The 26,959-nt window shown below is 41.6% G+C and overlaps 1 protein-coding gene across 2 annotated transcripts in view; it reads left to right on the forward strand.

Moving 5' to 3' along the window:
* ENTPD1 (ectonucleoside triphosphate diphosphohydrolase 1) overlaps positions 1-26,959 on the forward strand; it is a 130,133-nt gene that overhangs the window by 30,447 nt on the left and 72,727 nt on the right. The window contains exon 1 of one of the 2 annotated variants that reach the window (XM_004580020.3): positions 3,533-3,677. The exons of the other annotated variant lie outside the window; for it this stretch is intronic. Coding sequence (XP_004580077.3) covers positions 3,662-3,677 — 16 coding nt within the window. The 5' untranslated portion in view covers positions 3,533-3,661. Of the gene's footprint in view, positions 1-3,532; positions 3,678-26,959 lie in introns of those variants that run through there. 2 annotated transcript variants of the gene reach the window in all.

Raw genomic sequence — 26,959 nt, forward strand, 5'->3', positions numbered from 1 at the left:
GTAAGTAATTAAAAGAGGTCACATTCTGAACACATTTTTAAGGTATAAACCACAGAATTTGCTAAAGGATTGGATGTGAATTGTGAGAAAAGAGGAGTCAACCTGAATTCAAGGCTTGCGGTCTAAGCTAGAAATGCAATTGTAAAATATGATAATGTAAGTGATTTCTCTTAGTGGGTCAGTGTAGCATTTTTGTGTATATATGTGCTGTGATGGGTGGGAATCAATCATTCAAAACTTAATAGAGAACTCATATTTATGAAAGGGTTGCAGTAAGACAAGTTGAACAAAGGGGAAAGAGATTCCAAGCAGGGCAAACAGCTTGTATTCATGCATGGTGAAAGGATTATATGCTCTGGAATTACAGTTCTTATTGTGTGTGTACAGTCAAGCACAGGAAATAAATTGGTAACGTAGAGAGAATTCTTAACCACTCCTTGGTACAAATTTTTTTGTTTTATAGCTGATAAGGACACTAGAATTTTGTGACAGAATTTTCCATTATTGGAAATACATTTCATAAAGATTGATGGTGTGGAGAATGGTTTAGGTGAAATTTGGTACATAATAACATAAGGAAGATAGGGAGAGGTCTAAGAGAACCTGGAAGATCGTGGGTTGTGTGAGTGAGTGGATGGTAGAGCATTAACTAACACAGTGAATACTAAGGGGGACAAATTTTGAAGTAAAGACAGAGTTCAGTTTAGATGCTGTTTGAAGTGCTTGTGGAATTTCTGATAATATCTAGTATATACTGGAAATATGGGTCTGGCACTCATGTGAGTGGACTGGACAGGAATGTAAAGGCATGAGTAGGAGTGACAAACTAGCTAGAATAAACGAAGTAAAGAAAGAAGTCGACGGGGCAAGTTCTAGGTAACATCAACATTTATGGCACACAGAAGTTGACTGAAAAGGAATAATCATGTGCAGTTGGAGGAAGGAAATCAGATATGAGAGGGGACGTGGAACACAGACGAGGAAACTTTCACAAAAGGAGGAATGCAGACAATGGCTCATGCTGCAGAAATCAGGGAAGGTAAAACACAAAAAACACTGATTGGAGGTCAGTTGGTGATCTTGATCTTGGGGAGTTTCATGCAGTGGAATGAGGAGGTGGCAAAGTGGAATGAGGAGGTGACAAAGGGAAGGCAAAGTGTAGGCCATGATCTCAAGTAGCTTCTCTGGGAAAGAAAGGAGAGGCAGAGGCTGACACAAAGGATCTGTTGGTTTTAAAATTTTTAAGTAAAAAAAAAATTAAATTACACATGAAATTTGGTAACCATTTCAGTTGTACAGCTGAATACTGTTACTTACTTACTTTGTGAAATCAATCCACAGGGAATTTTTTATCTTGCAAAACTGAATTCTATACCTATCAACAATTTATTTTTAGGAATGAGAATTACTTCAGTGTTTTATATGCTTAGGGGGAAGAACTAATACAGTGAGAAAAGGAAAAATGAAACTTCTGTTATATTAAGAATTTAAAAAGATCATTCCATTATTAAAATAAAAAGAAATAACATTACCCTTTTTAACAGCTCCTTGAGTCTGACTAAACTTTTTTTTTTGCTAATTGAAAAACAATAAAATTGATAATTTTTGTTCAGAACCTGAATTTATTTTAAAAAATCAGATCTCTAGACATACACACTAATACCTCTCTTTTGTAATTGTTTTTTTTCCAAATAGGAGGCCATGTCTGCTTAAGTCTGATGTTTTCATGATGCTGAGAACAGGGGTGTATATTGGACAATTTGATTAAATTGTAGCACAGAGAATGCTACCATAAAAAGCATAAAATGCTGCTAAAAGACTCATGTAATATGAATTGTGAGCTAAAACTATTTTTATTATTGAATATTCACTTTGAATGAACTAGAGGTTTTTATGAAGTTTTAATTAATATAATGAGATTTTACATATCCAGTTAAACCAGAAGTTGAGTACTATAACATGCTAACTGTTGACAGTCTCCATCCCTCTCTTGCTCTGCTGAAATTAAAACAGTGGATAAGTTGTTGTAAGTAACCTATGGTTGAGCATATCCAAGTGGAACATTGTAAGTAATGGTTGTTTTAAATTTTAAAACAGAGAGCTACTGCCGAAGTGCCCCATGCTGGGGGTGGGGAAGAGAGGGTTCTCAAAGGTACGTTCATGTACCTGTCTGTTCTGCCTACCCCTCATCCACTGTGGATCATCTTTGTTCTTTATTTTCTCCTTTCTAGCTTTCATGCTCTGGTTTCCATTCTGTAGTTTACAGGGCATGTTGTGGGCATCATTTTTTTCAAAATTTTGACCGAAATAGTATTGTAAAAGCAATCATAAGCCCATTATAGAGATGGCTGATTTTTACACATATCCCATCCTGTCCCTTAAAAACAATTTTACCACAATAGAACGGTTACCAAATTGACTTTGATTATGTGAGATGTGATCAATGCTTCTGGAGAGGGGTTCAATTGTAATTTTAATTTAGTATCAAATACTTGTTATTATAAATGCAAAGTCTGAACTATTTAACAAGATAAATTCTTGCTGTATAGCCCTAGACTTATTAAAGCATTCAAAATTCTTTGAGTGCAAATTCTCAAGCTGGAAAGGCTATATAGAAAATGCAGGAACAGGGAAGCAGGACACTGGATTTATGTTCTTTCTCTGCTGCTACCCAATCACTAATTCATCCATCACAGAAACTTAGTGAGCGCACTCAGGAGAAGGGGCTGTGGAGTGGGGGTAGCCTCCTATCGGTGTGAACTGAAGCCCCTGGCTTACCGTCACATCTAGCCTGGGGTCAGACTGGAGGTCTGAGGTGCCTTTCCAATCTGCAGTGCTAAGGTTTCGGACAGCCTTGTGCAGGGAGAAGCTGGGACTTCAGGACTCACCTTCCTTCTTCTCAGAGATTTGGCCCTTGTCCTGATTTCAAAAGAGGGTGGAAATCAAAGTTGGGAAAAGGTGGACGACTTTTGCCCGTGGTAGCCAGACAAAGATTCCCAGCAAACAGCTTCCTCCGGATCTCTGCCTTCCAACCAATAACCCGGCTCTTTGGGTGCCCGTGGCAGCCCCCACTGCTTGGATGACCCGTTGCTCGCCAGCTGTAGCAAACCTTTCAAAGTGACTCCATGCTCAGTGCCAGAAGTGATGGACTTTCTAAGGCGGGAGGCACTGCTCTTGCTTCTTTTGAGTTTTTCTAGTGAGTATCCAGGTAACAAGATTTTTGTTACCTGGCTTCATCCTTGCAGGAAATCAAGAGCTTTTTGCTTGCAGCCAAGTTGACTTTTTCACGGGAGAAAAATGAATTTCGGTAAGCAAAGACAGCAGGAGAGCTCAAGGAGGGAGGGAAAGAGGGAGAAAGGGACAGAGAGATCTTTGCACATAAGTTTCTTCAGGAATACAAAATGTTACCAGTGGGAGAAGCCTTCCGGTAATATAAGGGGACTGAGTCGTGAAGACACAGCTAATTTGTCCTTTCTAGTCAATGGAAAAAGACATAGGGTTTGAGGTTCCTTCCGAAACGGGGCCGGCTAATTTAGCCCCTCCCACACGCCCCAGGGTCTGTTATATCTGTGTTCCTTGAGTACCTCTCTCGCTGAGACCGACCACAGCAAGCAGAGGCTGAAATAAAAAGGAAACAGGAGGAAAACCAAAGCTGCTACTTATGGAAGATAGAAAGGGTAAGACCACAACGGATTCGATCCAAATCCTTTAAGACAAAAAAAGGGGAGGGAGGGAGCAAAAACAAAATTCCAGACCCAAAGCAAGTACTTGAAAGAGCAAGGGGCAAAAAGCTCTGAATGAACTTTCTCACACTCTTCCTTTTGAGAAGAGGCAGAGAAAAGCCTTTGGGAAACTTTGTTAGCAGAGTCCAGGATTGCAGTCCAACGGTGGCTCCTAGGCTAGCTGGAGGAACTCATGAATATTCATGATTAATTTGTATGCAGATCTGGTTCTTTAGAGGCAAAAGACTTTTTCAGTCCCTTTGCATTTTACGGAGCTGCCGCCTCTTGCAAAGTCCTGAGCCATTCTAGGCTGGGCTGAATTCCTCAGCGTGTGTGTTTGTTTGAAGATGCTAGGCTCTGTATGTAGATTTGTTTTGTTCTCAGATTTCCTGCATACTTTCCTGTTGTGAAATTAGCAAGAGTGGTTGGTTCTGCGCCAATTAGAAAGAGAAGTTTGTGTGGTAAGAGATTATCATCACAGGACTCGAGGGTGTCTTGCAAAAGGCTGCCAGTTTCTGGAGATGTGTGGGGGAATGTGTATGTGAGAGCGGGGGCAGGGACTGGTGGAGGGAGAGAGAATAGTTCTATCCGAAAAAGAGCAGATCCTATCTCACTGACTGCATTTTGATTTTGTCTAAAATCTACGAGAGCAGCGTGATGTGTATAGATGGTGTGCTGTCTCTGTCTTTTACCTCTTTTGGGCATTTTCTGCCAGGACGGAGAGCCAGCTCCTTGCCAGCCTGTGGGAGCCAGGAAGAAGCTGTAGCAGCCAGGGAGCCGTAGCATAGGAAACCTTTCTCTGTACCATTGCTAACTTCTAATATTTGCACACACGTTTATCCACATAGAGCACAGAGAACTGAGATGAGTATCTAAGAGATTTATTAAATCATTATAGTGATGAGAACCATCAGGGCTTGCTAAGTATTCTGTGCTGGGAAGTATGCTAAGCCTGGTACATGTACTATTTCCTCCTTACATTGGTCTGAGGAGGTAGGGGCTACCAGGCTCTGTTTTCCTGATGATGAGAGTAATATACTGAGTGGGAAACTCGCCTTGGCCTCACATAGTAAGTGGCAGATGTGGATCCAGGCAGGCTGGGGCAGGACCCCGGGGTTTAACATTCCCCATGCACTGTTGCTCTTCTCCGCTCTGGTGAGCTGACACTGTGGTTGCTGGGTTTACAATTCCTTCAGGCTACTGGGAAAATGATAGTGCTGAGTCTGTGAAGGCCTCTAATGCAGTTCGCATTCCTCGCAGTTGGCTCTCCAGAACACTCTTGGTGGCCAGGAAACAGGTATCATTATGATGGCCTTTTGCAAAAAGGAGAGACTGAAGCTGAGGTGGTAGCTGACCTTAATCACAGAGCTGGCTGTCAGAAGTTTAGCTCAGGGCTAAACGGGTCTGGTACAGTGGCTAAGATGCCGCCTGGGACTCCCACATCTCTTCTCAGAGTGGTTGCGTTCAAGTGCCACATGCACTCTTGATTCTAGCTTCCTGTTTGCATACATTCTGAGAGGCAGAATGGCTAGTTAGTTGGGTGATGGCTAAAGTAGTTGGGTCTCTGTCAACCATGTGGAAAACCTGGACTGTGCTATGGGCTCCTAGGTTTGGCCTGGTGCACTCTCGTTGCTGTGGGCATTTGGGTAGTGAACCAGCACACAGTAGGTTTCTCTCTCTTGTAGATTTGCAAGGGGGAGAGAGAGAAACTCTTGAAAAAGAAAAAAAGCTTAGACCAGAAATCTGTTTCTAGTTTCTCTTTTAACCTGCAGGGTGAACCCAGTCATCTCTGTACTTCTGTTCCCACCCCCAGCTAGGCCCCACTGAGCCACTTTCAGTTCCTCAAAGGAATTGCCTTGCTCCCACTCAGACAGCTGAAAAGCACTTTTCCTAGCCTTGGAGTCTTGTCTGTTCTTCTCCTTCCCCTTTAGACTGGAACCAACATACATAGGCTTGAGTTCTGGCCCCACCACTTACTGAATGAAGAAAATAACAATATCTACCTTATAGGGTTGTTGTAAGGATAGAATAAGGTTTCTTAAAACAGAGTCTGTCATCGAATACTCCTGTATGCTCAAAACTTATCAGCTGTTGCTATCACTCTTCCAAAACCTCTTTTGGGTGTTTCTCCCTTGTTTAAACTTCCTGCAGCGCTTTAAGCCTATATGAGGTTATGTCGTGGATATTTCTACATTATCTCATCATTTGTGCATAAAGTGGGACTCCTCATACTTGTTTATGTCCCTACCCTCTACATAACTTTCTCTGCACCAAAATTATAATTTTTAAAAAATTTCCTTTGAATTTACATGTTGCTTTTTAGTCTCCAGACTTATGGCAACTTCCTTGTTACTGTGGGTGGAGTGCTGGGAGAAGGTCTGGACCTTGTTAGAGGCACAGGAGGCAGCCATAGAGCTTGTCTAGGTGGCAGAAGCCATCCAGAACAGGACAGAAGCTGAGTACGCATTCAGGAAGAGCTGCACACCATTCATGCCTCGCCACTGGGCACACCAGTTTCATAAACTTTTCTGTCATGTCCACAACAGGTCTCTAATGTTATTTGGCAGCCCCTTGGACATGTTCTGTAAATGAGGATACACTGAGCTTTCCCTGGAGGGGAAGAGTCTTATCAGTCTCTTGTGCAAGTCCTGAAGACTCTTATAAGCCACTAGTACCTTGAACTCCTTTATGGGTTCTCAGTAAGTAGTTGGTGTGCTAAATAGGTGTTATTTTAACGGATGTTCATTCAGGAGTCAAGAGGCTAGTTTAAAACGGAGCCTTCAAGTTTGCAGTAGGACTACCACCTGGTGCTGTCTGCCCACTATGGAAAGACATCCCTCTAAGTGAAAAATGAAAAAATAAAATACATTTCACCACAGTAGATGATTTTAAAAAAAGATTTATTTGTTTGAGAGGCAGAAAGAGAGAGAGAGCAAATGGGAAAGAGAATCTTTCATCTGCTGGATCTTTCCCCAAATGGCTGCAACCAAGACTGGGCTAGACTGAAATCAGGAATCATGAACTTCATTTGCATCTCCTATGTGGGTTTAGGATCCCAATTACATGGGCCTCTTCCCACAGCTTTCATAGGCACATCATCAGGGAGCTGGATCAAAAGTGGAGCTGCCAGGACTCAAACTGGTCCTATTTGGGATGCAGGCACTGCACGTGGCAGCGTTACCCACTGTTCCATAGCACTGGCTCTGGTGGATGATACTGTAAGTTGATGCCACACCATGCCAGGGCACTCCATTTGGCCACCTTAACTCTGGTTGAACTTGGGCCCCCAATAATTTCTTAGCCAGGAGCCAAATTGGAGATTTCAGATGGCTTACAGAACAACTACACTGACTTGGAACAGAATATCTGGTTCTGTAAATGGCATCTCCCCAGCCCTACTTTATAGCAGCCTGGTTGCTGTCTGAGACAGTGTACTCTGCTAATGGAAGAAAAACAAATACTACAGAACTTGGCCCTGGGTAAAATCATAAAATACATGAAGTTTATTCCTAGCACCCTTCCTTTCTTCTTTTCTGGCATACCTTCAAACCAATTTGACAAATATTATTATGTGCCTACTATTTCTCAGTCCTTATGCCAAATTCTTGGTTTATAAACAGTTTGCTCATGGTCTAGGGGGAAGACATACTACATACAGCCAACTCTAACTGAAATAAAATTCTGCAAAATGCTAATAATAATAACTAACACTATTTTTTTGCCAGATGCTGTTGTGTTTTTATGTGTTGCCTCATATAATCATCACAACTTCAAGATACTGGTTTCTGCATCTTACAGCTGTGGGAGTTTACCTGGCCAATGTCACACTGCTGATAGTAAACATCAACTTCACCTGAAGGAATTTTGTCCTTTATGGTTAAGTTGTTAAGCCTAGACTCCCAACATATTTTGCCTCCCTTGGAGTCACAATAGCAGTATAAGGGGAGTGTCACGAGAAGCCTTATAGGAAGTTATGATTGACTTCTGGGACAAACAAACAGGCAAACAACAACAACAACAAAAAAGCCCTTTCAATGGTGGGATTGTTCAGTTGGACCCAAAGAGATGTGTAGAATCTGATGGCCACCACAAGCCTCTTCTTCCTCCTCCTAGCATTGCTTAAAGATCTCGTCTCTCTTTACCAAAACTAAAGCCTACATTTAATAGTAAAAAGCTGTGGCACCTTTTCCAAGTCCTGAGCAAAGAGACTATACATGTCTCCTGATGCTTTCAAGGTACAGAGTGTAGCCTTACTATGGATTAGAACTCCCAATCATGGGGTCAAATAAGCCTTTACAAAGTAATGAGATGTACATTAAATGATATCCCTAATTGTGATTGCCCCGAACGGTAAAAAGCACATGTAATAACAGTTTTAACAAATCACTGTGGTTGATATTGCTTTTATTTGGCTAAACTGGATTTTAAGAGTATTTTCTCTCTTGTGTTAGGTCTTGGCTGTTTTCTCAACTGTCTGTGATCCCAATGTCTGAGCCCACAGTCCCCTGTTCCCTCTAACTGCTCGGGACTCTGGGACTCAGCAGAGGTTCTGGAGGGAGCTACATGTACTGCTGCAGCACTTCTCAAACTAGAGAATAAGAGCAATGCACAATAATCCCACTTGGTACTGTCCTGAGTTGCTGGGTTTAGCTTGTGCAGAATAAAAGGATAAAGACCTGTATAGATTACACAGAGTTAGTGTTTTAAACTATTTTGGAGGGAGGCCAAAACCAAGGGCATCCCCCATGATGCAGAATGATCAAACATCTTTTTGTTTTTAAAGAATATTTATTTATTTTTATTGCAAAGTCAGATATACAGAGAGGAGGAGAGACAGAGAGGAAGATCTTCTGTCTGTTGATTTACTCCCCAACAGTTCCCAATGGCTGGTGGCCGCCACAAACCTCTTCTTCATCCCAGCATTGCTTAAAGATCTTGTCTCTCTTTACCAATGGCTGGAGCTGAGCCAATCTGAAGCTGGGAGCCCAGAGCCTCTTCCATGTCTCCCACAGGATGTAGGGTCCCAAGGCTTTGGGCCATCCTCGACTGCTTTCCCAGGCTACAAGCAGGGAGCTGGATGGGGAGTGGGTCTACCAGGATACAAACCAGCACCCATACAGGATCCTGATGTATTCAAGGCGAGGACTTTAGCTGCTAGGCTACAGCAACAGGCCCTATCAAACATCTTGATGGTTTGATGGAAGTGAGGGAGAGTGGTGGCACTAACTTTGTGATGCATATGTGTGTTTTGAGGCAGTGCTTTTCAATCTTTAGCGTGCATGTACTTCTTTGGGGATCTTGTTAACAGGCAGAGTTTTATCCTGGACCTTTGCCGGGGGCCTAAAATTCTGAATTTCTGACAAGCTCCCATGTGGTGATAAGGTTGCCCCTCTACAGACCCCTTTCTAACTAGCAATTTAATAGGCTCAGTACAAACTTCAGGCTCAGCGCTTATTCCAGTACCAGCTGACCAAGTCTTTTGCCACCAGCTACCACACTGAGTCACTGCCATGGCAGGATGATGGCACTTTTTCATCAAATATGTGCACTAGAGCAGGAAATTGAGCCACAAATTTGTAATATCCTGGAAACATGTCTGAATCTTTAGTATCCATAAATTGTGCTTACTCAAAAGGCTTTGTGTTGAATTTCCTAAACATTTCTACCTTTTCTCTATGGTTCTAATGTCCCATGTATTTCTCTTATTCTCTACTTTGAGAAGTGCTGGAGCGGGACCTGCTCCCCCAGAACCTCTGCTGAGTCACGGGTAGTTAGAGGGAGCAGGGGACTGCGGGCTCGGAGATTGGGAACGGCGTCCTCAGGGTGAGCTGGGAATAACTCTGGATGCAAAGAGAGATTTTCTTTTGGTTTGGGAGCTGGAGGGGATGGGGAAGAGAGGAGGCCAAGGGAGAGGTTATCTGACACGCATGGAGACTTGCAGTTTCTCTGCTGGAGTATCTGTGAACAATGGGAGAACACACCGTATCTAAACTGGTACTTCCTCTGGATTCACGGGAAGGATGTGCACTGTTCCTTTATGTCCATGATGATGTAAGTAATAAAGCACATGCCCATTAAATAAGACATGAAGGGGAAAAAAAGGAGCTACTTGTGAGATTTTGATGTGTTTCCTTTGGTTTCTTTTTATTACATTTGAGATGTCTCTGTCATTTAACATTTACTTGAGTAGGACCTTGAAACAATCTGATGGGGAGCCATGATCATTATGCTGTGTACACAGTTTTTTTGGGCAGTGAAGCACAAGTAGTTTCCATCTTGCAGCAAGCCCTTGTGAGCATAATTATCAGTCATGTGGTATTTAGCATTTCTCCAATTGAATGTATAGGTTCTTCCCATTTCTAGTAAGAGTCTTTGTGCAGGAACTTCTCACCATACATAGAATTACACTCTGAGGATGGAATTGCAGAAGCAAAGCTACTGGATTTAAACTTGTGTTTTCTCAAGTTCTTGTTTACTATTGCTACATTGCATTCCCAAATGAAGGCCCCTTTGTGCTCCCATGATTACTGTTCAGCTGCATCTCTCACAGCTTTGGTGTTTGCTGTTTTTTAATGATCTCATTCACATTTATTTTGTTTTTGTTTATTTTATTATAGGAAATTTGACATTCTTCACATGATGTGATTCTTCCTTTATATATAGTTTGCATCCTTTGTCACTGGATTTTTAAAGAATTAATTTATGTGTTTCCTCACATAAAGATAGTAAAGTTTTCCTGCCATACTTGAGATAGTTTTTCTGAATCCACTCTTAATGTTTTTATAGAGAATTATAGTTGTGAGTAGACCCAACAAATTTTTAGATGTGGTGGTGTAGTTCTCCAAGCGGTCCAATATTGCATTTTTATTGCCTCTATAATGTAAGAGTAATACTTTTTAACTTAGAAATGATTTTAAGTCTGTGATTCATTGTTAATTTTATATGTCATAATGGCTAGATAATATGATTGTATGATTTTGGAGGTTTCCCTGTCGGTAAGCAAATGGTTAATGTTTCTTAAAGATTTATGTATTTGAAAGGCAGAGAGAGAAGCTGATTATCTGTTTATTGGTTTATTTTCCAAATGCCTGCAACAGCCATGGCTGGGCCAGGCCAAAGCCAGGAGGCAGGAGCCAGTAATTCCATCCTGGACCTGTGTAATGTGGCCATCACCTTCTGCTTTCCCAAGCATATTAATAGGAAACTGGATTGGAAGTGGAGCATCGGAAACTTGGACTGGCACCTTGTGGTATGCCGGCAACCTTGTGGTATGGTAGCTACCAATAGGTGCCACTGGCCAATAGCTGGCCTCTATGACAAATTTTTATGAGTCTGCTATGAGCACTTGTGAATAAGGTATATGGTTTTAATGTATAAAATAGGATACTTTATTAAACAATCCAGTCTTTGTAATTTTATGACAATCCATTCCAAACTGTAATTTTCTCCTATGTGAAATTATTGGATATACTTCAGTGATACCTGTAAGAATTTTAGTACCAGAGGAAAAATGAAAAGCAAAATTTTTTTTACTGTGACTCCTTAGGAAGAGAGGTGGATTGCTTCTCAGCCTTTTGGCTAAGATCAAGTGCAGGAAGACGTGGGGCATGTAGAATTGAGAGTATAAAGGAAAGGTAAAATAAGAGAAGGAATACTTAATGAAGACAGATGAAGGAAATGAGGTGTGAGGGGTTGTTCTTATTTGACATTTCAGGGAGCCACAACCTTATGTAATATACAATGCTATGCAACCTTATGTAATACACAAGAGCTGTGCATCAAAATTACCACACATCCTTCACATAGAACTGTGGCAGTCTCCAGGACTCTTGTTGGCAGGATTTCGGAGTTGGTAGTCAGAATCTCTGAACCTTCAGTGAGAATGGTGTTGCTGAGACGCATGCACAGAAAGACACCTGAAGGAGGTATGTCACCAGCAAAATCATGCTTTAGGAACTGCATTGAAAGACAGGGAAAGGAAACCCAAAAAGTGCCCAGTGAGTAGGAGGGAAATAAACCAGAAAATTAGCTTCTGATATTCTCTAAGTTAAATATTCTGCTTAATCTCTTTTCTCTTGCTTTGTTTTGGTATACGTAGAAATAATCCTCAAGGTTTTTCTGTAGGCTTACTTTCTTTTGTTTTGGCCAATGTGATCACTGTGATAGAGTGCAAAGACATCCAGGTCTAATCCCGAGAACCTAAGACTGCTTTCCTTATTAGAAAAGGTTGCCTTTACAGATGTGGTTAAGGACCTTCAGGTGAGAAAATAATTCTGGTTTATGAGGTAGCCTCTAAATGCAATCCCAGGTGCCTTTACAAGAGTGCCTAAGGGAGATTTAACAGAGAAGACAGTGTGACCACTGAAGCAAGATGTTATCTTAATAAATAGCATGGTAAACACGAAGGACTTTGGACTATATAACCAAACAAGGATTGTAGAACCTTACTTTCCTGTTTATTTCAAATATCTAATCTGAGTATATTATAAACTTCAGGATTGAAAATTCCATTGGTTGGGTCCAGCACAATAGCTCTGTGGCTCAATCCTCCTCTTGCAAACTCTGGGATCCCATATAGGCAGCAGTTTGTGTTCCAGCTGCTCCATTTCCCATCCAGCTCCCTGTTTGTCGCCTGGGAAGGCAACAAATCCTTGGGACTCTGCATTGATGTGGAAGGTCCAGAAAAAGCTCCTGGCTTCAGTTTCAGCCGTTGTGGCCACTTACGGAGTGAACCAGTGAATGGAAAATCTTTTTCTCTGTCTCTTTTCTCTGTAACTCTGCCTTTCCAATAAAAAAAAATCTTAAAAAAAAAAGGAAAATTCCATTGGCCGTTTACTTAGATATTATTTTTTTTTGTAAAGATTTATTTTTTTTTTTAATTTTTATTACAAAGTCAGATATACTGAGAGGAGGAGAGATAGAGAGGAAGTGGAGCTGCCGGGACCAGAACCGGTGGCCATATGGGATCAAGGCGAGGACCTTAGCCACCAGGCCATGCTGCCGAGCCCTACTTAGATATTATTTTAGTTAGAGAGGTTAATAGTCACTCATCCCTCCTTGAATTTCATGGATTTTAACTTAGTTTTTTTGTTCACTATGCCTTTCTCTATTCTTAAATTCTTAATTTTAGTTCTTTTCATAGTGATTAGTAGGATGTTAAAGTAACTTTTTTAGAAAGGGTATCAGTGTGGGACAAGAGTGACAACTTGTCTTAAATATAGAACGCTTTCCCACTCACATCACTAGAAAGATTTCTCCACTGTCTTCAGAACTGTGCTGCAGCAAAGAACTTGAAGACAATTGTTTTTCAACTTGGGTTTTTTTGTTCTCTATTCCTGAAGCACAACTTTCACAATAAGACAACTGACAGGAAGTAGTTGTGATGGTGATGATGATGATACCAGCATAAGGTTTAGTCAGATTTGTATCCAAAAAGACTGATGCTGGAACAAGGAGGGGCATTTGCTTATATACCTTCTTGGCTTCTTTGTCCACCACATAGGGTTACAAGCATTTTTTTATTGGGTGTGTAATACCACATGGTAGCAAAAGGACCTGATACAAAGGTGCACATGTATACATAGTTACTGACTAGATTTAACTGGTTTTCTTTAAGAAACCTAATATTAATTCCACACACATTCTAAGCTATTCAATGGTTTGGCATTGGCCTGAACTATTGCTCTGTGCTGACTAGCAAGAGACAAAACAGTTACAAACAACAAGGAAAGATAATGACCATATTTCATTCTCACCATGTTTTCTTTTTTGACCTTGGACAGGTCTGTACTACAATGCCTTTGTTAGAGATCTTTGTTCTAAGATCTCTTTATTCTAAGCTCTTTTTATATTCACACTAGGCACGTGGCTACCAGTTCACAGAGGCAAAAACAAAAATAACAAACCTGGAGCTTCCCCCAAAGTTCCTCTTATCCCTCCCAAGAGACGGGGCTCCACCATAGTGTGCTTTTGTTGGCCCTCGGTTGAGGGGACAGGAGAAAGCCACTTGAGGCCTTTATGTTCATGCTGCCTATTTTTATGCATGCCCTCTTCCGAGAGAAGAGGGGATGTTGGCCATTACTGGAATTTCTTAACTCTCATCCATTGACATTTTATTTGACAAAAAAATATAAGTCACTTTTTTTTTGAGTACAGGGGTGGATTTTCTAAAGAATGTGGGGAATCATTGCAAAGGAGCTTTCCTTATACTCTCACTGTCCTAAGTGGTCATGAGCTGGTTTGGTGGAATCACTGTAGCATCATAGAAATGAACCAAACAGTGAGCAGTACCGATGGGTTTGTATTGGCCATCTGCAGTGGTCCTGCAGGTGATGGGGACTTGCCCTAGTACATTGGTAGAATGAATGTAAAGGGCCGATTTAGCCAATATGCTGGATTACAGTCTGAAGGGAAGGGCTAGCTGGATTTTTGGAAAGGAGGTGTTAATGAATATTTATAAGCATTGCTGGGAAGAGGCAAGGAAGAACAAATTTGGCAGAGGAGCAGGGAGATAATAAGTTCATCTCAGAGCATGTTGAAGTGAACCATCAGTCATCATGTAAGTACAGATATTCTGTTTGTGGCTGCAAACTTGGGTGTAAAGCTTGGAGAAATCTGGCCATAATTAATGAGACTTGTATTGGGATGTGGAGTCAATGGTTGAAAGTACTGGCATGTATAACTCCTTCTGGAAAGGGTAAAGGATAAAAATAATAGAAGATGATGAATGGAATATAGGGAGCCACCAACATTGATCAAGGGTTAAGAAGAGATAAAGGTTAAGGGACTGGCCTGGTGGCTCAACAGGCTAATTCTCTGCCTGCAAATGCTGGCATTCCATATGGGTGCTGGTTTGTATCCAGGCTGCTCCACTTCCCATCCAGCTCCCTATTTATGGCCTGGGAAGGCAGGAGAAGATGGCCCAAAGTCTTGGGACCCTACGCCCATGTTGGAGATCCAGAAGAGGCTCGTGGCTCCTGGCTGTGGGTTGGCTCATCTCTAGCCATGGTGGCCAATTGGAGAGTGAACCAGTGGATGGAAACTGTTTCTGTCTCTCCTTCTCTTTGTAAATATGTGTTTCCAATAAAAATAAATAAATCTTTCAAAAAAAGAGAAAGAAATGTTAAAGAAAAGACATTGAGGGACAGTGTTCAAAAAGGTACAAGAAAACCAAGAAGAGAATCTGAATCTGGTAGTCAAGGACAGATGTCTTTTAGAACCTAAGTTGCAAGAAGCAGCAACATGCAGGAAAAGCGTGGGGCATCAGCACTGGTGTTGTGTTTCTCTTCTATCATCCCCTCCTGCCTCTATCCCTGCAGCACAGTTCAATCTGGGAAACTAGAAAACAACAACAAAAAATTTCAGTGTTTATGGTTTTAAAAACTGGTGGTTTAGTTTAGAAATGCACAATATATTGGTGTCTTTGTTGAGAATGTATTTGTGAAATCGTTGGCCAAATTAAATGACTAAAGGGCAGAAGTTGGGGAAATGGAATTATAAGGTTTAGTAATTTAAGAAGTAAGGTGGTAGAGAGATGGAATGAGCCACTTGAAGGGTGAATTGGATTAATGAAAAAGTGGATTTGATTATAAGAACTGATCATTCCTTTATTCAGTATATATTTATTGAACAAAGCATATTCTGTATATACTGAGGATGTAGCAGGGAGCAAAACAATAATAAGTGACTTCATGGGTAAAGGGAGGCAGACAATAAAATAAGAAGTAAAATGCGTGATGTAGTAAATAGTGCTACATGACAAGAAAACAGGAAAAGGGGTAAAAGCTGGGGGGAATATTTTAGATAGGGTGATAAGATAGAAGGTAGTTTTTAAAGGACCTTAAAGAGGTAAAGTCCTATAGCTGATTTGGGAAAGGACATTGAAAAGAATGCAGATGTTTAAGGAACAACAGGGAATCTGTGTTTGGAGTGGAGAGAGCGCAAGGAGATGGAGCTGTGAAGTAAGCTCCGCTTCAGTAGAATGTTGTCTAGAGTAAGTCACTCTGTAGTCTTTGGCTTTTATTTAGAGGACATTAGAAAACCATTGAGGCTTTTAAGTGGAAGGGTTATCCAATTGACATTTTAGTGGGATTAATACGGCTGTTCAGGAGAGAACAGGTTCAGGAGCGGCACTGGAAGAAGGGGAGAAGCAGTGCACTGTGGCAGTAACACTGGTGAGAGGAGATGGTGCTGTTTCAGGTCGTAGCAGTACACATGGTGAGACGGGGTCAGAATTTTTCTTTTAAAAGATTTATTAATTTTAATTGGAAAGACAGATATACAGAGAGGAGGAGAGACAGAGAGGAAGATCTTCCACCCAATGGTACACTTCCCAAGTGGCCGCAATGGCTAGAGCTGAGCCAATCTGAAGCCAGGAGCCCAGAGCTTCTTCTGGGTCTCCCACACAGGTGCAGGGTCCTAAGACTTTAGGATGTCCTTGACTGCCTTCCCAGGCCACAAGCAGGGAGCTGGATGGGAATCAGGGTTGCCGGGATTAGAACCAGCTTCCATATGGGATCCCAGCGCATTCAAGGCAAGGACTTCAGCTGCTAGGCTATCGCGCTGGGCCCTGGGGTCAGATTTTGAATGCATTTTGAAAATAGAGTCAATAGAACCTCCTACTTGGATTTGGAAGGGAAACAGAGAAAAGGAAACTGGACCCCAAGGTTTTGGACCTTGCAATAAATTGGGAGAAAAGAGTTGCCTTGAGCTGACATGAAAAGATTATGAGAGGAACACATTTGAGTGGAAAGGTCAGATCTCAGTTTTAGACATGTCAAGTTTGACACATATATTATGACATGTAGATTTTTTTTTTAAAAGATTATTTTTATTACAAAGTCAGATATACAGAAAGGAGGAGAGACAGAGAGGAAGATCTTCCGTCCGATGATTCACTCCCCAAGTGAGCTGCAATGGGCCGGTGTGCACCGATCCAAAGCCAGGAACCAGGAACCTCTTCCGGGTCTCCCACGCGGGTGCAGGCCATCCTCGACTGCCTTCCCAGGCTACAAGCAGGGAGCTGGATGGGAAGTGGAGCTGCCGGGATTAGAACCGGCGCCCATATGGGATCCCGGGGCGTTCAAGGCGAGGACTTTAGCCGCTAGGCCACGCCGCCGGGCCCGACATGTAGATTTCAAATAGAGCCAATGGAGATTTCAAATACATACACCACACACACACACACACACACATCTGGACTTTAGGGAAGAAGACTAAGCTGGAATATAAACTTGGGTCATCATGTATTGTTTAACTCAGTGCAACCAGATTTAAATGTAAGACTGATGTGATCACCAAGGAAGTGAGTACAGCTAGCAAACAAAATAGTTTCAAGATCTGAGCCAACTTTAAAGGTTGGGATAAGAGGAGAAACCATCCACAAAAATAGATGATAAATTTGATTAGGCAGGTAGGTAGATGGACAGACAAAGTATGCACTGGGGATAAGGTAACAGATTCTGTTTTCCTGAGAGCTAAGAAATGTTTTTTTCAAGAGGAGGAAGTAGTCAGTTGAGTCTAATGCTGCTGTTGGGTCAAATCAGGTGAAGCTGAAAATTGGCTATCACATTTTGCATGTGGTAGAGAATTGGGGAAAAATTCTCCCTGAAGATAATCCCATTGTTCTCTGCTCTACTCTTTACCATCTCCCTGCTGCTTTCGAACTGAGGAGAGCCCAGTGACATCTGAAGAACATGGTTGAGGAGGGAGATACGGTTCCTCAAAGGAAATGAGTCCTGCTGCCCCAAGAAGCGGAAACAGACTCTTGGCAGACAATAACAACAAATGTTCACTTCAGCTAGAAATAGCATGGCCATGTCTGTTTTATTTGTGTCTCTACTGTCAGAACCTGTGAAATTTTTTGTGAATGGGAACATTTATGGGAAAATATATTACTTCCTCATGCTGACACACTATCCTGATTGCATATAATTTCTGTGGAAGAAAAAAATCCAGAAACCCATTCAGGACCAGGTAGTATAATCTTTTTCAATTGTGTCTTTGTCTAGGAACTTTGTCCAAGGTCCATATTGCATAGAAAGTTGAAGCACCAGCCTTCTACCTACTTACTGTCATTCCCAGAACTACCTTATGGCTTCAATGTAACTGTTTGCAAAGCCCAGTTATTTGGAGGACTTTCACCTTAAGAGGAGGATTAGTGCAGAGGAGGAGAAAAAAAAAATCACACTTTAAAAGTGGTTTAGGTATCTATGCATTTGGCATTTTAAAGAGGCTCAATAAATGTCAGTGTTGGAAGAGACTTGATTATCCTCAAATCTTTCCATTAAAATTAAAGTTTGGCACAGCAGTTAAGATATTGCTCGAGATGCTTGTATACCATTTCAGAGTGTCTAGGTTTCAGTCTCAGCTTTGCTCCCAATTCCAGCTTTTTATGTAGGAGGCAGTGGGTGATGGCTCACCTACCTGGGTCCCTGAGAATCATTTGGTAGACCCAGATGGAATTCTAGGCTCTCAGCTACCTAACTCCTGATGTAGACAGATGGGAATAAACCAGGAAACAGAAGATCTCTGTTTGTTTCTCTCTGTTTCTCTCTGTCTTTCAAATGAAGTAACAAAAATAAATTAATAAATAAAAAATAAAATAAATTACATTTACTTAGGTTCAGCATGTGCATGGCAAACTAAGCCTTCACCAGTGGTCCGGCATTGAATATGGGCACCAGTTCGAGTCCTGGCTGTTCCACTTTCAATTCAGCTCTCTGCTAATAGCTGAGAAAGCTGTGGAGTCCCTGTACCCACGTGTTAGGCCTGGAAGAAGCTCTTGGCTCTGGCTTTGATCTGGCTGTTGTGGCCCTTTGGAAATAAAGCAGTGGATGGAAGATCTCTATCTCTCTGTGTGTGTCTCTCTCTGTAACTCTGCCTTTCAAATAACAATAATTCTCTTTAAAAAAACAAATTATACCAATTCTCAAAAAACAATTATTACAATTCTCTGTAAGCTCACTCTATAAGCTTTGACGTGACTTTCCAATTGTTCTTATTCTCTCTTTGTTCTAGTTTCTATTATTTATTATTATTTTCTACACATTTGGTGGTATGTTTGGCATACCAATGGCAATCTTCTGTGTTATTTTACAGTTTGTCATGACAAGCAAATTATTTTTACCATATGATATTTTGAAAAAATACATTTGTTTATGTATTTGAAAGGCAAAGTGACAAAGAGGGAGGGAAGAACAGATAACTCATCTGTTGATTCACTCTTCAAATGCCTGCAGTAGGTGGGGCTGAGCCAGGCTGGAGCCAGGAGCTGGGAGCTAGGAGTCAGGAATTTCCTCTTGGTAGCAGGAACTCCAGTCCTGCCCTGATTCACTACCTTTCCAGACACATCAGCAGGAAGTTGGCTTAGATGAAGGGTAGCCAGGAGTTGAACTGGATCTCTAATATGGGGTGTCATCATCCTAAGTGGCAGCTTAACCTGTTATACACGAAACATATCCCTATCCATATAATATTTTTTAGATTCATTTTTATTGTAAAGGTGAGACATTTGAGCATGCATTATATGTTTATTCAACCATCTTAACTTTTGTGAGGTATTTAGGGAATTCCCAGTTACTCAGTCATAAATGTGTGTCGATCAATTTCAGTACACATCTTTGATAGGCCAGTCCTTAAAGGTAGAACTCCTAAGTTGCTCACCAAATTTCAGCATGGTATAATATAAATGACAGAAATGTTGATGTCCTGACTTGGGGAGGAACATGACCAAGCTATACCATTGATGAAAGGCTGAGATTATTTTGCAGTCTAACTCCTCTGCCTCTCGTGAAAACTCCATCCCCTTCCTTGCTATCATGCACGCTGTCACATTTCAGCCTTCTAGAAGTGATGCCTTATACTGTTCCTTGGAGCATGAACAACATTTAGTTTTTTCCTGGAAAGTCTGGTTCCACCTCATGCCAAGCTAGTCCTGTAGTTCATCTGTAAGCAGCAGCTTTCTCCTGAGAGAAAACAGTGCTTCTCAGACATGTCTAGGGCTATAAATGTTTCTGCATTTGTCAAGAGCCACCACCCATTGAATAGTCCCTCATGTGTCTGAAAGATTCCTGGGGCGTCCTGACTTCTTTTTAACTTCGCTGGCTTGTATGTTTTCTCTCCAAGATTTACTTCATTGTAGCATTTCTTTATAGGAAGGCCATCTTTCAGTGGGCTCCAGTGATTGAAAAAAAAAAAAAAAGCCTTTGTCTCCATGTTACCCAGTTCTGGTTTACTTTGTCTTACCCCAACACATGAACACATGTAGCCAGGTTGGCAGATACACACTAAGACCTACTTAATTAGAGCAGTTGAACTAATGGATTTTCCATAATAATGAAGGTTACCATAGGCAATGGCAACAGTGGTTAAGACGCTGCTAGCCCTGAACAAGAAGGGTGGGCAGCGCGGTGGTGTAGCTGCCTAATCTTCTGCTTGTGACACTGGCATCTCATGTGTCAGTTTGTATCCCAGCTGCTCCACTTCCCATCCAGCTGTCTTGATTATGGCCTGTGAAAGCAGCGGTGGATGGCCCAAGTCTTTGGCACCCTTTACTTATGTGGGAGACTCAGAGGAAGCTCCTGGTTCCTGGTTTCAAATCAGCTCAGCTCTGGCCATTGCAGTCATTTGGGAGTGAACCAGTGAATGGAAGATCTCTGTCTTTCATTCTGCTTCTCCTGTGTAAAATCTGACTTTCAAAGAAAAAATGAAGAAGTCTCTTTTTTTTTTTTTTAAGATGATGCTTAGGATGCCCACATCCTATATTATAATACCTGGCTTTAAGCTGGGGCTGTGCTCTCAATTCCAGTTTGCTGCTTATACAAACCTGGAAGGAAGGAAGTGCCTGGTCCCTGCTACTGTGGTGGAATCCAAGATTGAATTCTAGGCTCTGGTTTCAGCCTGGCCCATCCCTAGATGCTGAGGGTATTTGGTGGGTGAATCGGTGAATCAGTCTCTTTCCCCACGCTCTTGAATCCACACTCATCCCCCCTCCCCGCCCTTCAGATAAAATAAATAAATAAATAAATAAATGTCACCGAAGTTCTTGACCTACAATATTCTTTCCATTTTTTTTTTCAAGATTTGAAATGCAGAGTCATAGAGGAGGAGGGAGAGACAGAGATCTTTACACCACAAATGAGACCAGGCCAAAACCAGGAGTTCAAAACTCCATCTGAATCTCTCACATGGGTAACAGGAGCTCAAGTGCTTGAACCATTTTCTGCCGCTTTCCCAGGAGTATTAGCAGGGTGCAGGATCAGAAGTGGAGCAGCCAGGACTTGAATAGGTGCTCATATGGAATGCCAGCATCCCAGGCTGCGACTTCACCCCCTGAATCACAATGCTGGCTCCATATCTTTTCCAGTTCTACAAAAAATATCTGTTGACAAATCCAGGAAAATTCACTTTCCAGTATCTCAGCTCTATTTTCTTTTATTCAGTATTATGAAAAAAAATTACCATGAAAAGCCCAGCTAAGTATAATATCGATCCCTGGGTAAATATCTACATCATGGTGGTCTTTTTTTTTTAATATTTATTTTCTTTTTATTCTTATTATTTTATTTTTTAAACATTTATTTTATTTTTATTGGAAAGTCAGATATACAGAGAGTAGGAGAGACAGAGAGGAAGATCTTCCATCTGATGGTTTACTCCCCAAGCGGCCACAATGGCTTGAGCTGTACCTATCTGAAGCCAGGAGCCTGGAGCCTCTTCCGGGTTTCTCATGCAGGTGCAGGGTCCCAAGGCTTTGGGTAGTCCTCAAGTGCTTTCCCAGGCCACAAGCAAGAGTTGGATGGGAAGCAGGGCTGCCGGGATTAGAACCTGTGCTCATATGGGAACCCAGCACGTGCAAGGTGAGGATTTCAGCTGCTAGGCTTCTGTATCGGGCCCAGGAGGTGGTGGTCTTTTAGGTACTTCTTTCTATTAAACCTTGGTGTCTACGCTTAAAATGATTTGTCATTGAGCAAAAAGCATGGTCCAGTTAAATGAGACTTCCATGCATTTTTAAAGTTGCCAGAGATTAACATAGTTTTCCCCCTTGTGTTTATCATTTTCTGCTGTGTTTCTTAGTTCCTTAGTTTGGATCTACGGATTTTCTCTGTCCTGACCAGTGTTCTCAGCTCTGGTCTTTGGTAACTGGAATCCTCCCTCCCGCCCCGGGCTGTTTGCTCTCCTTGGGCCTCTTCTTGCATGTTACCTTGAGCGATCCTGCTTCCCTTCTGGGTCTACTTTCCCTATCTGAATTATTAGTTCTGTGGGTCTGATTTCTTTTACCTGAATTCCTGCAAATTGTAGATTCTGCCAGCTTTCCAGGGGGTCGTTTATACTTTCCAAATGGTTTTTGTTTGTTTTTTTTCTTTTTCCATTTGGTACCCTGTTTCATGCATTTTGGTTCTTCATTCTTTTTAGTTAACTGGTTTCAGGTTGCTCTGCATGGCTGTCTCTGTTCTGCTGTGGACCACTCCAGCGAGCTGTGCATAAGAAGAAAATCTCAAAGCTAGTCTGCCTATAATCTTGCTATTTTTATTCCAAGGCAGTAACAATTTTTTTGAAATATTAAAACATGAATTTTGATATTGGCTGTGTAAAGGGACTTGATGGCTATCTCTGGGAATCGTTTGGGTTGGAGACCTTGATTAGCTTAAACATTTATAAAGGTTAGGCTTTACTTAATTTGTGATTTCTCCTTCTGATCTCTGTTATACTTTATTCTCAACATTCTTTTCATCTTGCACTAAATGAAAAGCCCTTAAATTCTGCAGCTTTCTGTGTAATTCAAACCTAAGTCTATTTATTACACATTAATTTGTATTGGCAAGCAGTGAGTTACCACTGGCACTGGTTATAACAGATAGCAGGCTCCACTCTTGTAAGAGTTCAACATGTGGATTGTAGGTAAGAAGTGCCAAAGATGATGAGAAAATGCCCAGCCATACTAGTTAATAAAAAGGGGGGAGGGAATAAAGCAAGCAGAAACAATAGGATATTTTTTTCGTTATCCAAAGACAAAGTGTTTTTCAGATGTTTAGGGTTGTTGAAGATTGAGAGAAATTAATATTCCCAGATAGTCGGTCAGAAGGTAAAGCATGGCAGTCTGACTGTAGTCACTGAAAGCTTTCAAAATGTAAGTACTGTGATTTAGCTCACCTACTATGAGAACTGATTCAAAGTAAACCTTCCTGAAAGTACACAGATGTAATTATGTTAATACTTATTAGTGCATTGTGTGTAGCAGTGAGAAATGAAATAGCATATGGCCTATGAGAAATAGTATACCACGATATTAAGACAGTTTGCACTAGAAAAAAAAAAGTACTGCTGGGCTTAGCGCGATAACATAATGGCTAAAGTCCTCGCCTTGCATGCCGGGATCCTATACGGGCGTCAGTTTTAATCTCAGCAGCCCTGCTTCCCATCCAGCTCCCTGCTTGTGGCCTGGGAAAGCAGTCGAGGATGGCCCAAAGCTTTGGGACCCTGCACCCACGTGTGGGAGACCCAGAAGAGGTTCCTGGTTCCCAGCTTCGGATCGGCACAGCACTGGCCGTTGTGGCTCACTTGGGGAGTGAATCATCAGACGGAAGATCTTCCTCTCTGTCTCTCCTCTTCTCTGTATATCCGACTTTAAAAAAAAAAAAATTATTACGTTTTTTCAAAGTAATACCTGTGTATAATTTAAAATCCAATTTAATAAGTTGTAACAAAGAATGGCATTTACCTCTCTACTACTTCTCCCTCTCGCACTTTCAAGACCCTGCTCGGGGCCCGGCGGCGTGGCCTAGCGGCTAAAGTCCTCGCCTTGAAAGCCCCGGGATCCCATATGGGCGCCGGTTCTAATCCCGGCAGCTCCACTTCCCATCCAGCTCCCTGCTTGTGGCCTGGGAAGGCAGTCGAGGACGGCCCAATGCATTGGGACCCTGCACCTGTGTGGGAGACCTGGAAGAGGTTCCTGCTTCCCGGCATCGGATCGGCGTGCATCGGCCCGTTGCGGGTCACTTGGGGAGTGAATCATCGGATGGAAGATCTTCCTCTCTCTCTCCTCCTCTCTGTATATCTGACTTTGTAATAAAAATAAATCTTAAAAAAAAAAAGACCATGCTCGCCAGGGTAGACTTTTAACCAGGGTAGATTTTCCAGAATCTATTTTACTATGTGTGCTCATATTGCTAACTGGGATGTAACCTGTTGTTTTCCTCTGGGGGTAGCCAAGTCCTTCACTCCCTTTAACCTCTCCTCCCCACCCTCAGCATGGTTGCTCTCTCCACAAACCTTCCCCATATGCTGATAGCACAGTTTTGCGTTAAATCTCTATCCAGTGTTTACAACAGCATGTGCAGGTATGTGTTATTTGCACTTAAAATTCCTTTCCATGAATTCATTTTTATTGGTTCAAAAAAAGTCTCAGTTCTGTGAAAACCTGCTTGGTTTTCTATGTCTCTTATTATTCATTCTTTTTCCCCAAGTCCTTTGATGTATTTAATTTCTACCAGCTGTAACCTAGCAAGTATTTTTTTTCCCATCTCTTGCCTATTATTTTTTTTAATCCTTCTCTCTGAAACTTCTGTCCTGTCCCATTCTTTTCAGCTCTCTCTCTTGGTTGGCTGCATAGCTGTCTTCCTGGATTCCCTTGGCTTCTCTCCTATGTTGACTCTCAATTTGTACTACAACTCTGCCTCTTTCCAGGCTCATGGCTTCCTTTGAGTGGAGCACGCCCTTGAATAACTTCCTGAGAAAAGATGCACTAGAGGAAATAGGCATAGTGGATGCCTTCTGCTTGTTCACTTCTCAAATGCCTGCCACAGCCTGGAGCTCCTTCCAGGCCTGCCACCTGGGTGGTAGGGACCCAGGCACTTGACCGTTGGCTGGCTTTTTGCTTGGAAGCAGCCTATTCTGAACTCAAACCATGCACTCCTGATAGGGGAACAGGCATTCTAAGCAGCGACAAAATTGCACCATTTTTATATTAATTTTTCCTCCGATTCCTCCCTCTGTCTCCAGGAAGAAGTTAAAATCTTTTCTTTATATCTGTGTTCTCAAAATTAATGCTGATGTACTTTGTTGGGAATGTATTTATTTTCACCGACTGGGATGTATTGTGATTCATTTATTTCACCCATTGTGTGGATGTCTGGCCCCTCCCACCTGCAGACTCAAATCTTTCAATTCTGGGAAATTTTCTCATGTGGTTACTTTGATAATTTTCTTCCCATGGCTGTCTCTGTTCTCTCTTTGTGGATGACCTATTAGTCAGCCATTCTATCCTGTATTAATAATTTGTTTCTTTTGTTTCTTGACGTACTCTGACATTTGGCTTTTTCTTTCTAGGATATTTCTTCAACTTTATCTTTGAATCTTTTGTCAAAATTTCTTTTGTGTTTAAATTTCTAAAAACTTTTTTTATTTTATGATAGTTTCTTTAAACAAAATCATAAACTGTTTTGGTGTCATGAATACAGCATTTCCTCACATCTGATGATTTAGTTGATATCATCTTTGTTTCTGCTGTAATTCCTATGTTTATTTTCTGTGTGTTGTTTCCATTGACGTCTTTCATGTTGAAGATTTGTTTTCATGTTATCTTATTTGATCTTCACCCAGTTCTATCAAATGTTATCCATGTTTTGTAGTTAATGGGTCCCACAGAGAATATATTATTGTTGCATTTTTCTTTCCATGGATGTCTGAAAAAGTTATCATGCGCCAGCTATTTCTGCAATCCAACTTCTTAACAAAGAGTCTAATTAGACTCCACATCCTTAAAATCTCTTCCCAGCCACTTCATTCTCATCCGTGCCCAATAGTATGCTCACTGTTAGCTCTTTTCCAAGTTGAACTGAAATATTTTTCCTTCTCCCTGCCTTCCTTCTGTGTTCTGTGTTCTGTGTTCTGCCCTCCCAACCACAGAAATCCCCTTACATATTAGCTCCCCTCCCATAGGAAATAGTTCCTCAGATATCTGAACTGATGATGTCATGATTCCTCCACATCTGCCATTACCCAGCTGGAGAGGCCTAGTGCACGCTCCTTTACCTAGCTCTGGAAAATCTCCTGGCTATCAAGGTCTGCCCTGAAGTATATGCTAATAGCTTGATATAGGGTCCAGACATACTTTGAAAGACTGATCCTTGAAGAAGATACTGTCATTTTATTGGTTCATCCTGTAGTTAGTTTAGTTTCAATCTGGAGAGTTTCATTTCCTATCGTTGATTTTCCTGTCAGGTGATAATTTCAATGAGTTTCTTATGAATCATTTCTAGGACTTTGAGCTGCTTACTTGCTTTTTTTTTTTTTTAAAGATTTATTTTTATTTTCATTACAAAGTCAGATATACTGAGAGAAGGAGAGATAGAGAGGAAGTAGAGCTGCCAGGATTAGAACCAGCGGCCATATGGGATCAAGGCGAGGACCTTAGCCATTAGGCCATGCTGCCGAGCCCGCTTACTTGCTTTTAAATTAGGGATACATGTGTGTTATCCTTGTTGGTTATTGCTTTTACTTTTTTAAATTAAAGATTCATTTATTTCAAAAGCAGAGTTACAGAAGTGTGCGGGAGTTGGGGAGAGGGCAGATAGAGATCTTCCATCTAATTTGGATCTACTCCCTAAATTGCTGCAACAGCCAAGGATGGGCCAACAAAACCAGGAGCTTCATCTAGGTCTCCTACATAGGTGTAGGAGTTCAAGTCCTTGAACCATCTTCTACTGCTTTCCTAGCCACATTAGCAGGGAACTAGATCAGAAATGGGGTTCTAGAATTACAGGGAGTGACTAACCAGGAATACCATAATGCTGGCTTCTTGCTTTTACTTCTTTAGGCATCTTTTTTTTTTAAAAGATTTATTTATTTTTATTACAAAGTCAGATATACAGAGAGGAGAGACAGAGAGGAACGTCTTCCGTCTGATGAGTCACTCCCCAAGTGAGCCACAACGGGCCGGGTCGCGCTGATCCAATGCCGGGAACCTGGAACCTCTTCCAGGTCTCCTATACGGTTGAAGGGTCCCAAAGTCTTGGGCCGTCCTCAACTGCTTTCCCAGGCCACAGGCAGGGAGCTGGATGGGAAGTGGAGCTGCCAGGATTAGAACCAGCGCCCATATGGGATCCCGGCATGTTCAAGGTGAGGACTTTAGCCACTAGGTCACGCCGCCAGTCCCTTTAGGTATCTTTTTCAAGGCTAGTTGTACATGACCTTGGATATGATTCCCACTGGAGATAATAAGATAATTTGAAAAATGA

The sequence above is a fragment of the Ochotona princeps genome, chromosome 13 (genome assembly GCF_030435755.1).
Source record: "Ochotona princeps isolate mOchPri1 chromosome 13, mOchPri1.hap1, whole genome shotgun sequence".
NCBI classification, from domain to species: Eukaryota; Metazoa; Chordata; class Mammalia; order Lagomorpha; family Ochotonidae; genus Ochotona; species Ochotona princeps.